This window comes from Bactrocera neohumeralis, chromosome 4 (assembly GCF_024586455.1).
Source record: "Bactrocera neohumeralis isolate Rockhampton chromosome 4, APGP_CSIRO_Bneo_wtdbg2-racon-allhic-juicebox.fasta_v2, whole genome shotgun sequence".
In the NCBI taxonomy this organism is placed as follows: Eukaryota; Metazoa; Arthropoda; class Insecta; order Diptera; family Tephritidae; genus Bactrocera; species Bactrocera neohumeralis.
In genome coordinates, this window is record NC_065921.1 from 5,230,922 (window position 1) to 5,243,966 (window position 13,045).

General features: G+C 38.8%; 1 protein-coding gene across 7 annotated transcripts in view; it reads right to left on the reverse strand.

Annotated features, from left to right (window-relative positions):
* The window catches only part of LOC126757656 (protein NDRG3), a 65,039-nt gene that overhangs the window by 29,885 nt on the left and 22,109 nt on the right, over window positions 1–13,045 (reverse strand). For 5 of the 7 annotated variants that reach the window (XM_050471737.1, XM_050471736.1, XM_050471733.1 and 2 more), the window contains exon 2: window positions 11,745–12,286. The exons of the other annotated variants lie outside the window; for them this stretch is intronic. In XM_050471737.1, coding sequence (XP_050327694.1) covers window positions 11,745–11,980 — 236 coding nt within the window. In that variant the 5' untranslated portion in view covers window positions 11,981–12,286. The remainder of the gene's footprint in view (window positions 1–11,744; window positions 12,287–13,045) is intronic. 7 annotated transcript variants of the gene reach the window in all.

Here is a 13,045-nt window from a genome sequence, read left to right on the forward strand (position 1 = left end):
AGCTTGTTTCACTTGGACAAACCGTCAACACCAAGTTTTACGTGGAAGTACTCAAGAGACTCAAACGAAAGGTCAATCCGGTCCGACAAGACATCGTATTCGATTGGAAGTTGCACCACGACAATGCCCCAGCTCACACCGCCTTTCTTGTTAACAGCTACCCAACCAAAGCCGACATCCCAATGCTTCCGCAGCTGCCCTACAGATCAGATATGCTCCCCGTACTCTTTTTTTTTTTTTCCTTGCCTGAACAGGCAGATGAAAGGGGACCAAGCAGCATGCACTTCGGCTTTCAAGTTTATTCCGGAGAATGCCTTTCGTGACGCCTACAATGCTTGAAAATCGCGCTGGCAGCACTGCATCGACGCAGAAGGAGCCTATTTTGAATGTTTTTAAGGAATTCTAACGATTGGTTCAATACATTTTTTTAAATCGGCTCAGTCCTATTACTTTCCGGACAAACTCTATGTGTAGCTGCCATAGAAACTGAAAAATCGAACTCAAGTCATCATACAGAGACTTCTTCGGAGTTTGGCATAGATTATTATGCAAGGCTAACATCTACAATTCTCTGAAGAAATTTTCTAACAACTCGAAGTTAATGTGTTTTCTAGCTTCCTTCTGAGATAGTACTACTGAACAGTATGAGTTATGTAACACACATGTATGTATGTATGTATACATTGTACGGCATATATAAAATACACAGCCAACAACTCTTGAAATGCGGTCATTCATCACACGAAAGGAATAGTTGATAAATAAAATAACCTATTTTACTCAAGCAAAACAGAAACAACAAAGATTTACTTTCATTTTCAATGCGGTTGCATGAAAAATTCATAGGAAAACAGAGAAGCACACGCACCGACACATAACGCCAGGGCATATACAAGTACATATGCCAATGAGGCTACTTAACTGCGGCGGGGCGTGCTGGTGGGCGTGAAAGAAAGTAGCACGCACACAGGCCCAACGTATTCAGGGGTCATATGAAAAATGCATGGCCACATGCAAAATCGGCAGCGGCAAATGCAAAAAAGGGAATTCCAAGAAATTACAAGAAAATCGACAAAATTAAAAGTTGCGCAAACTGTAAAAAAAAGTAGAAAAACAAAAAAAAAAAAAATATTGCAATGCTGCATCGAAATATCTACAACACATTGACGCTGGGAGGGCAATAATTTGACGCCATTATCGATGGAGGTTACAAGCTGTGGTGGCGGCGATGCACCAATTACGCTTGAACATGCACAAAGCTTGTAGTCGCTGGTTTGCATGCACACATATTTACATATGTATGTACATATATACCATAGGTGTATGGCAGCGCTTGCACTCGTATATGTAATTAATGTGGGTGCAGGGTCGGTCCTCAAACTTACATACAATATAAGTTGACCGATTTGTCGTTCACTGTGGACGCCGTTTCATCGAAATCGCCCACACACAATGCTTGTTTGTTTGTATTCTTATTATATACTGAGTACTATAACAGTACATAAGTATTATAAGAGTATTTTAAGGCAAGGAATTCTCAAAAAATCGATAAGTGACACATTTAGTATTTTGAAGAACAGCTGGAAAATTTCACAAATCTAGACTATTTTTAAACAAAATAATATGCATCAGAAAATCATCTTTTTCTCGATATTTATGAATTTTCAATTAATTACAACTACCAAAAACCTAGAGACTAATACTATGTTTAGACCGACACTTAATCACACGATTTCGGCTGTTGAGTAAACAAACAAATTTATTTTTACAGGAATCTTACCTCACTAATCTTATAAAAAATTTATCAAGATTTTAAAAGAATACGCCATACAAAAATGACAGTTCGAAATCACTTCATCGGAGTTCACAGTTGATGACACTAAGGGAAAAAAATGTAAACAAACAAATTTATTTTTACAGAAATGAATCTAATTTCACCTGAAAATCGACTTCCCAAATGAAAAAATGCGTCCCTTATTTGCACGCAACAAAAGTAAACCGATAAAGACAGCAAAAGACGCCTTTATTCGCGCTCTTTTGTCATTTCTCTTCAGTAAAGTTTGCCATTTCAGCATGGAAAGATATGCGATCCAACAACGATTCGAAATTATTGATATTTATTCCGGAATTCGGAGTCAGTGGCCTCAACGTTAAGAACGCCACATCCAATTTATGGTCGTCATAATCGGTCTGTCAGATCAACAATTTAGTGTCTAGTAGAAAAATTAAGTCCACAGGCACAGTACAAAATGTTTCCGTGCCAGTGAGACAAAGAGTGCCCGTAGTGTCGAGAATATTGCTGTCGCTAGCGCATCAATTGAGGAAGACCCAAATCAGTTTCTCACACGTCGTTTTCAAGCGTTGGGCACCTCTGTGATGTCGTTGCGAAAAGATCTTGGCCTAAAGCCTTACAAGATCAAATTTACGCAAAAACTGAAACCGCTTGACCACCAGAATCGTCATATGTTCGTGAATTGCGCTGAGCAACAACTTTAAAATGGTACGAATTTTCAACAAAAAATCATCTTAAATGACGAGGCTGATTTCTGGCTTAATGGCTTCATCAATAAGCAAAATATATGTTATTGATCAGAGAGCAATCCACACATACTCCATGAGTCACCAATGCATCCCGAAAAAATATAATAACCGAATATTTCTGGACCGAATTGGATGATATAGACTTGAACAATATGTGGTTCGAACAGGACGGCGTCACAAGTCACGCAGCGAATGTCACAATCGATTTAATGAAAACCATGTTTGGTGAACGTGTTATGCGATTTGACGCCATTAGACTATTTCCTGTGGGGCTACGTCAAGTCTATGGTCTATGCCAACAAGCCAGCGACGATAAACGAACTTCGTACGAATACCGAACGTGAAATTGCAGCAGTATCGGCCGATTTATGCTTGAAACCCGTCGAAAATTGGGTTCAGCGACTGGACATCTGCAAGCGTACCCGTAGTAGTCATGCAAAATAAATCGAGTTTCATACATAATGGCTTCGAATGTACTTTCCCAGGAATAAATAATTTCATTCCAACTTTTATAGCGCTGATTGAAACCCCGTTATACACATTATATGGTCTCTGGCCTTCTCTTCTAGGTGTAACAAACATCGGGGCAAACTTAAAATAGCCTGTTAGGGTTAAAAAATGCCAATAATTATCATCTCGATGATAGCAAGTATTCCTTTCTTAGGCGGAAGCGGTACAAAAGTCGGTAAGTCAGCTAGTTTTTAATCATTAGGGAAGTTATGGAGCCTTCGAAGCCGTATTGCTTGTGTATTGTTATTTGGCATAGGGATCCAAAGAAATTCTAATTTGGTTTCTTGGTGATATTTTAAACGCTAAAGTCTTCAATTTCTTCATGACTCTATTATTTTATTTCATATCTTCTATAGTCTTTAACCACTCGCATTTTTTAGTACCGCCATTACGTAGCACGAAATAACTCTCTCAAAAAATGTTTAATTGCTTATCAAAAGCGCTTAATTATTATTTCTAAACGCAGTAAAGCTCAAAGGAAATTAAGCACAGAGGGAGTTCCTCGCGACCTCATTGTGTTCAAAAAAAATTTCAAATTTCACATTTTCGTGCACGTGGAGCTTGCGGTTACAAGTGAAGAGCAGAGCATTGCATTGGGCAATTGAAGAGCTAAATTTAGCTAATTTGCGTGATTTTCAAGTTATCAGCTGCGGTGGAACGACGGAGCGGTGTATGCTAATTGCTGCAACAACAATAACAAACAAAAGCAGTACATCGAGCAGCTGCAGTCAGTTGCAGGCAAAAGCTGGTGTTCATTCACCGTTCACGGTCATCCCGGTCAAACGGCTGAGCCCATAAAAGCGGCCGACTAAAATGCGCTACTTCTGATTATACAAATACGAATACTCAGAGCATATAACTATATGATTTGTATGTGTGAATGGGTATGCTACAATGAGTAAGTCTTGTGTACGAGTCAGAATTTATTTAAATTATTTGAGCGTTTTCTAAGAGATAACCGAGCGTGGGCAGCCGTTACTAACAGGCTGGCAGGAAGTGTTAATTGAAGTAAATATGCGATTTATTTGTCTACACACAGCTGAGGGGGGAGGGATCAGGTGCAACTCGGAGAGAAATCTAAGTAATTAGCACAAACATACATATTCATTGGTGTTTAAGTATACCTATATGTGAGCTTCAAAGAATTAATTAGAATTTCTGACTTGCAAGCAGCTCACAATTATTTCTAATTTTAATTGAAATCTGAATACCACGCCCTCAGTTTCTTTATAAATTATGGATAAATTATATGAAAACAAACCCTATTTCAGTTCTATGTAAAATGAAGCTCTGTATGAAAATTCTTTACCGAATCAGGCACGTGCTAACAACTATACAATTATTATAAAAATAAAAGAAAAAATTATATTGTTATTACTGCAATTTCTATAAAAATTATTTTTAAAAGTTTCTGCCTAGTCATATACATACTATATATCACAAAAAACAAATTGAGTTCAAATTCCTTAATATTTTCTAATTGTTGCTTATATAAGAAAATGACTTTGCTCAACTGTCAGTTCATATAAGCTCTCCTAAACTGCAAATACACACCGATGTAAGGCCGCGGACCGTGTCGTTTGACTCCATCACACTTGTGAATGTGCGAAAATATTACTTGTTAGGTAGAAGCAAAAATGAACTTGAAAACCTAGATTTGCATTTGATGAACTTTTTATATCCTCATCGGAGCGATATTTTGAAAACCATTCCTACGGTTGCTGAAATATGCGTGATCACCATCTACTACCGTGAAGATCTGTACTATCATCTAATAGCGGGATTCTGTAACCAGTCTCTAGTCTCTATGTGAGACATTTTGAGGCAAAGTCTCAATTTGAGACTAGTTACTATTCACTAAACAGTCTCTAGCGTTAGTCTCAAAATATTGAGACCTGGTAGTTAGCAGGTCACAAAACTAAAAAGAACTCTTGTCTGCCATTTTGAATATACTGAATAGAGATCATCATAGATATTAATCGATTGTCGTTTCTTTATATTTTGTAAGCAACTCAAACACGAAAAGGCTAAAAATAAATCAATTTTACATAAATTTCGTAAATATTATGAAACAAAGTCAACATATATTTTTATTTTCATTGATAATTATGTTTTTTGACTATGTTATAGAAAATTTAATATTTGTTATCGACATATTTATTTTCATTCAAGTGTAAAAACATCTCTGAATAATAAAATGTAATAGATTTTGTGACTGTCACTTACAGAATAGCAATATCATCTCAAGTCTCAAAAATTGTCTCTAACTTAAAATCTCAAATTTAGAGACTTGAGACTGTCTCAAGTTACAGAATCGCACGGTAAATATGTATACTCTAACTGTAGAACACTATAGATGAACCTGTCGGTTTTATTAAACCATTAGTTCTTTTTTAAGTTTTTGAGGCTATTTAAAAAATTCTTCAGGGCTTTCATCTCAGTTTTCGAGGATGTTGATGGATGAGGAAAAAATTCTTGGCGGTTTCATCTTTGTTAAAATTTACTACTGTGGTCAAAAAATAGTAAGACTCTTGATTTAAATTTCGCTCGAAAACTTATTAGACGGAATATTTTTTTACGGGTTGGTATGACAGTCAGGGATATCTGTTCTAAATGTCACATCAAAATAATGATTAGTGTTTAGTATACGCTTGTCTTTCTGAAGTACATAAAGTGCATTCGCCGATTTTTCCGATTAGTGAAATTATTCTAGAAGGAAGGTTCATTAAATTTTGTGTGCGCAATTAAATTTCTGGTGCCGAAATGTGATGAATGTTGGAAAAGGCCTTTGGTGTTAATTGTTTGTCGTGAGCCAGTGTTTTTGAGCTTGAGAGTTGAGAACGTGTTGACGAAACACGTCCAGGACGGCTATCAACATCACATCAATAAAATAAAGGAAACGTTGCTTCAGGATCGACGATTAACAGTCAGAGATATTACTGGCATTGTTGGAATATTGGGAGGATCAGTTAAAACCATTTTAAAGATCATTTGAGCCTCAGAAAAGTGAAAGCACGATTGATATCAAAAACACTAAATTTTTTCGAAAAAACAGCGTCGCATATAGGTCTGTGAAACAATGGTTTTCTGACTACCAGGATTTCACGAAACGTATTATAACTTGCGATAAGTCTTGAATCTATGCTTTCAACCCGGAAACAGACGATAAATCGGCCGAATATCGTGGTAAATGTGAGCCGCAACCGAAAAACCACGTCAAAGCAGGTTAAAAATCAAGGTTATGTTGACAGTTTCTTCGATTATCGAGATGTGGTGGGCTCCGAAAGCATTCTGACCGACCAAGCTGTAAACAACGAATACTATTTGCCTTTGCCCGAAGCTATTTGTAAAACGAGGCAGGAATTATGGGTCGACCACTCTTGGTTTTTGCACGACGATCATGATTTAATGATTCTTCGTGAGTTTTCCGCAAATATCCAACCAATATCGCACCGCAACCATCGTATTCGCCTAATTTTGCTCCGTGTGACTTCTGGCTATTCAGCAAACTCAAACGACCGCTCCGGGGAAACCGCTTTGAGTCAAATCCAGACCTTAAGAGTGAATCGTTACGAGTATTTAAGGCTGTTCATGAAGGAACAACTGTTTCGAGGAATCGAAAAAAACGTAAAAGAGAATAGCGGCCAACGGGAATACTTTGAGGCGGAAGAAATAGATTTTGAAGAATAAATTAAGAATTTTAAAATTTTGGACAGAGTCTTACTATTTTTTTTTATCTTAGTACACTTTTTTGTAAGTACAAGGAAGCGAAACCTAATGTCTCAATGTCCCGTCGTATTCCTAACATAGAGATAAGTTGATAGGATAAGATGAACAATTATAATCAACTTTATTCAAACTACTTTCACATATTATTCAACCCAAGAGCAGCAAATTTTTCTATATATCAGAGAAATAATAGTATTCGCCGATATTTTCATCAACATCTGCTGTTGCAAAATTCTCTTTTAAATAACAATAATCTGAACCTTGAACTTCGGAATAAAATTAAAGAGTTTATTTTATCCATGGTCAAATTGTGTTGCATGAAAAGCTCCACAGCAAAGAAGCTTTCGCAGACCAGCCTATTTTGATGTCATATATGGCATTTATGGAATTTGGAAACCTCTTATGTATGATCGTTTCTCAAAATCCAGATAAGACGCAAGAGGTCAGTTGTTATTATTTTTTCAAATTACCTAAATGTAGGCCCTTCAAAATGTTTCAACTTTCCAATGTCTACTGACTTCGCGTTTTAGTTTTTCTATAATATTCCAGTTGACTAACGTAAAACAGTTGTCACCCTGTATGAGATGCCATCCAGCGAAATGCATATGAAAACATGTAATATATGCATGACAGAAACGGTAAATGAGTCAATGTGAAATGCGATCGAACAGCGATTGGCCGCACGAATGTAATTAAATATAACAGCTAAGGGAAATTGCAAAACGACCTGCGGAAAGAGCACTGCAACTCGCCACTCAGCTCCAATGAAAATGTGATAAACATTTATGAAATTACAGTGCATAATTTACGCAGGCACTAGCCGGTGTATGCGTATATCGTGTTTGTGTTTGTGTGCATGTACCTGACATATTCAAACACAGAATGGCTTGTTGTTGCTGTGAACGTCGATGGCTGATGGTGCTTTGCTGATAACTGATGACTAACTTTGTTAATGACCATAATGACATTGTTGTTGTTGCTGGTGTTGGTGTTGGTAATGGTGAAAAAGTGGTAACTAAAGTGTAATATATAAAGTATTTTGTAATATTCACGCAACAATAATTGACTTTGTTCCAGTAAGCAACAACTTTTTGCAGCGCACCACACGGGGCCGCTTGCTGCTCACGCCGAGCGATGCCCAGTGAAATGGGCGAAATGACCTAATAGCACAGGGACCCACGCTGTGGGTATAAAGTGCAATTTCACTGAAAATTCGTACGAAAGCAGAGGTCAAAAAGTCAAAAGCAAACGCACACACATACCCCCTAGCACTCACATTGGCAGTTTTGCACATGTATGGGTTTGTGTGTGAGTGTGTGTGTGCAAAGCAAACGGCTGTAAGTATTAAATAAGTACATAATTCCATTTATTCATGACAGTGGTTCCAATTGCAGCTGCTTGTGGCAACATTGACATGCATATATTACATTTACATATGTAAATTCGCCAACAGCAGCAGCAGCAGCAGCAGTTTGGTCAATGGACACGAGTGAGCGAGCGCGCGAGGGACGGCGCGTGGTGCTACAACACCAGCAGCAAGCGCTGCTTGGCGTTCAAGTGTCGTTAGCTTGTTGGAAATTGGAATATGGAATTGACCAACTGCGCCAGATTTGCGCAATGCCAAGCAAGAAATTGTGCAATATTTAAACGAGCATGCAACAACAAAAAGCGCAATCATTTGAAGAGTAGCTGACACAGGCGAGAGCTGGCGCTGGAGGGCACAACCGCCCGAACTAGCGCAAATAAGCACAAGAAGCGAGTACTCAGTGCGAAAAACACACCCAAAAAGAAGAACAAAATGGCACACAATCGAAATGGAATCAAGTGCAGGCAGCATGTGGCAAGTGGCAAGTGGCAAAATGACATGTTCGTGCATTTACAAAAGCACGTATGCAGAGTTACAATGCCACTTTGGGCTGTCAACCCGGCCAACCAATCAAACGACGGGCGACGAGTCAGTCAGCCGGGTCATTACTAGCCATCGACTGCAACGACCAAGCCACTTAACACAGTCACTCGACATTTTCGTGCGATTTATTTGGTGCCACATGCTTGCCACCAGCAATTGAACTTGCGCCCAGCCGTTTGGAAATGTGCAAAACAAAAAAGAAGAAAAAGCACGACTCATGTAATACGCTGAGAGCAGTTTGCCAATGAATGTGGTCCCAACAGCGACAAAAGGGGTAAAAAGATGCGAAATGGAAGTGCGGGTAAGCAAAAACAATAAAAGAAGGCATCTCAAATGAACTGAACTGCAACAAATTATTGACAAAACAATGCGCATATGCGAAGTCGTATTTTGTGGCATGTGGCACCAACAATTGCCTTGACGTCGCTGCTGCCGTAATGTTGATTTACTAGCTCGATAGCGTCGATTTTATTGGACGCCACGCTCGTTTGCCTGCTTGTTGTCTCTCTGTGTACAATTGGGTGCCTTGCGAGCGGTTCACCAAATTCACAAACACGCTGTTGCCTTGAACTTTTCCATTGATTTGCCTCCTCTTGTGTATTGTGCCGTCGTTTCAGGCACGACAAGTCACAGAAATTTGAATATTATTCCCACTAATCAAATCAATATTACAACGAAATCACAGTTGGCATTTGCAATTATACTTTATATATCATATGTTTTAGGTTTGGTTAATTTATTTGACGAAGGAGCTTGCCATAATGACAGTGCAATTAATTTAAGTGCTATTTAAATTTGTAATGGACTTATGAATGAGAAATTGGTCATAAAGCAATTCGGCATTTTTAATCGTGACTGTTTGCTGAATCATACTTTGAAGAAACCTTAAACAACACCGCTTCTTGCCGGTGATTTTGAGAATCGTAGATCAATACTTTACAGGAGTAGTAGAAATTTCATAAACATTTTAGGTTCATTTTAGATCTAAGCATGTGATCCTCGTATTAATAAATGGACTTCTACATGCACGCAATAGTCAAGTATACATACCATCTGATCGAAACTGACAAACCTCCTCAGTAAACACCTCTTTTGTGACCTCTACTCGATGTTGTTTCCCAACATATTCAGGTGGTTTGCTACGATTATAGTTACTCTGACCCGCTCATACCTACAACATTAACCAACATGTGTGGAGTCGATATATAGGAAAAGTTAAGATCCTTAGAGACAGCCAACATGACGATTTTAAGCACTTTTTCGATGTGAAAGCATAACAATAGGAGATGGTGAACCCAATTCCCCAATTGATGACGTTTGGTATCCCCGCAAAACTAACGCCACTGTGTAAACTGAAGGCAGGACGTCTCCGAGCCGTTCGATACAAAACGAGGTTTCAGCAAGGCGACTCCCTACCGTGCGACTTCTGCAATCTACTGCTGAAGAAAATAATTCGAACTGCAGAGCTGAATAGGTAAAATATTCTAAAACAGTCAACAATTGCTGGCTTACGCCGATGACATCGATATTATTGGCCAAACAACCGCGCCGTTAGTTCCGCTTTCTGCAGACTGTACCAGACAAATCGGTCTGGTAGTGAACGAGGGCAAGACGAACTACAGGGTTTGTCTGGAAAGCCCTGGTTTTCTCCCGCCGCGACTGTTCTTCGGAGCGTAGGCGACTGTATTCGGTAGAGGGCGTTCCTAGCTAACGAACAAGCGGCTAGCAGTTGTCTCCGAGCACGACGTCAGAACAAACATTTTCGCGCGACGTGTTTGTGTGAGTGATGCAAGCTGAAAATACAGCGTTCATTATAGCAGAGTTAAGAGATTAAATTTTGTGTGAAACTCAGTAAATCTGCTACGGAGACGTTTGATATGATCAAGCAGGCTTACCCAGATGTTGCTTTGGCAAGAAGTGGTATGTTTCGGTGGCACCAGGCCTTTTTGGAGGGCCTCGCCCAAAAACAGGAAGAATAAGCAAATCTAAAGTGAAAACGGTGCTCATTGTCTTCTTTGACATCAAAGGCTTCGTCCTATTACTTTCCGAACAAACCCTGTATCTTCTGTCATCAAACAAAAAGTAGTCGCATTTGCTACTTGGCTCACACGTCACTGTTGACAGTCATAACTTTGAAGTTATAGATAATTTCATTTATCTTGGCGTTAAGACCACCAACGCAGAATAAATCTTTCCAACAGGTGCTACTTCGGACTGAGTAGGTAATTGAGAAGTAAAGTCCTCTCTCGACGAACAAAGGTCAAATTCTATGTCACTTATTATTACCGTCCTGCTATATGGTGCAGAGGAATGGACGATGACAACATCTAATTAGTTGGCGTTACGAGTTTTCGAGAAAAAGGTTCTTCGGAAGATTAATGGTCTTTTGAGCATTGTCAAAGGCGAATACCGCAGTCGATTGAACGATAAACTGTACGGGATATACTATACGACGACATTGACATAGTTCACTGGCTAAGTCATGTCGTCCGAATAGATGAAAACACTCGAGCTCTGAGAGTATTCGACGCAGTAATCGCCGGGTTGGCAAAAGAAGAGGATGACTTCACTTTTTTGGAAATAGCAGATGGGGAAGGACCTGGCTACATCTGAAATCTCCACTTGGCGCCAAACAGCGAAAAGGAAGAACGACTGGCGCGCTGTTGTCAACTCGGCTATAACCGCGTAAACGCTGTTGACACCAATAAAAAAGAAAAAGAACCCCAAAATTTCTTAAACGGCCACCTGAAGTGCAAAATATCATATGTAACGGTATGGAAAACAATGTTGGTAGCCTTGACATCACATACTCGTCTTACAAGCTTTGAACTGCTAAATATGAATTTTCTGTCTATTTATAAACATTTCATAAATGCGTGCGTTATTAGTAAGTGAAATTAAGTTTAGAGGAATTTTTTATTACATTTTTACAATATACAATTTTAGTAAAGCAAACGAACAAAAGCAACAAAAACAAGCAACAAATTAACTGCATTCCTTTATATCAACGGTAATTTGCTAGTTAATAAAACGGTTCAGACATTGTTTCGCTTACCTTGATCCAACAATGGTGGCCTGACGGCCATTGGTCGTCGTTAGCAAATCGTCGGTATCCTGGGAACTACCATTTGTTGTGCCGACCACCTGACCAATAGCGCGTTTCATCGATTCGAAAACCGAGTGTGGACCGGTCGGCTCTGTGGTGGACTGATAGATGGCGCCACCACTGCCATCGGGACCATTGGTGCCGGCGCTATCGAGCGCCGTGTAGCCGCCTTCGGACTGCGGCATCTTCAAAGCAACTCAACACTTCAACACCAACAAACGAATTTTGTTTCCTGCAACTGCTGCTACTTTCCCTTTCTTCTTTTTCAATTGGCTTTAGAATTCGTGTGGTGATTTGTTGTAGCTTTTATTGTTCTTGTATTGCTTGTTGCACAGGTGCTTGGTGGCTGTATAATGAGTGGCACTTGTGGTAGTCGATATGTTTGTGTATGCGTGTGTGTGTGTCTGTGGCTGAGGCCAAACTGTGCTGATGTGTCACTCCTGGCGTTGTGTCGGCGTTTGGGCTTGAGCTTGCTTGTTTTCTTTCTTTTACTTTTATTACATGTTTAAATATTTTATTTTACAAAATGCAGTTATACGGCAATCAGGCAAACAGGCAGACAATCCAATAGGCAGGCAGTGGTGCATTTTTATCATTTTATATAATTTTTTAAGAAATGCATTTTATTTTTTTCATTTATTTATACATATAGTTTTACAGTTCGTTTAAGTATACACATACATACATATAGGTAAATATGTAAGTGTGTATATAACGGTTATTGATGTATTTTAAATTGGGTTGTTAGGCGGTATTGCGTTTGTTGCATAGCGCGTGTTGTGAGTGCAGTTTTGGTTATTTGGTTTGTTTTGGAACGTCAGCGAGCGCAAATGACAGTTTTCAGTACGACAGACATTCGAGTTCGTACCAAACAAATCGAAAAATAAACGGAAAGTAAAAAAGGAAAATTATTATAAAACATAATCAAAATTAATCGAAATCAAGTGTAAAACCAAAGTATACTGCTTACATAATAATTAAAGGCACAAACGAAAACAGGCGCATTTTCCTTCGTGTGTGTGGAAGTACAATAAATAAAGAAAATAAAAATTTGCAAAACAAGCAGAATCTTAGGTGCATGAGTACCGGCAACAGCGAATTGTGAATGTGCGTTAATTTGTGTGCATGTGTAAGTGCTGCTAAGACATACAGACAACTTGTGAAATATAATGCCACTTTACGATATATATGTAAGAAACTACTTATATGTAAATACGGGTTTACTAAAGTTAATTCCAATTGCAATACAG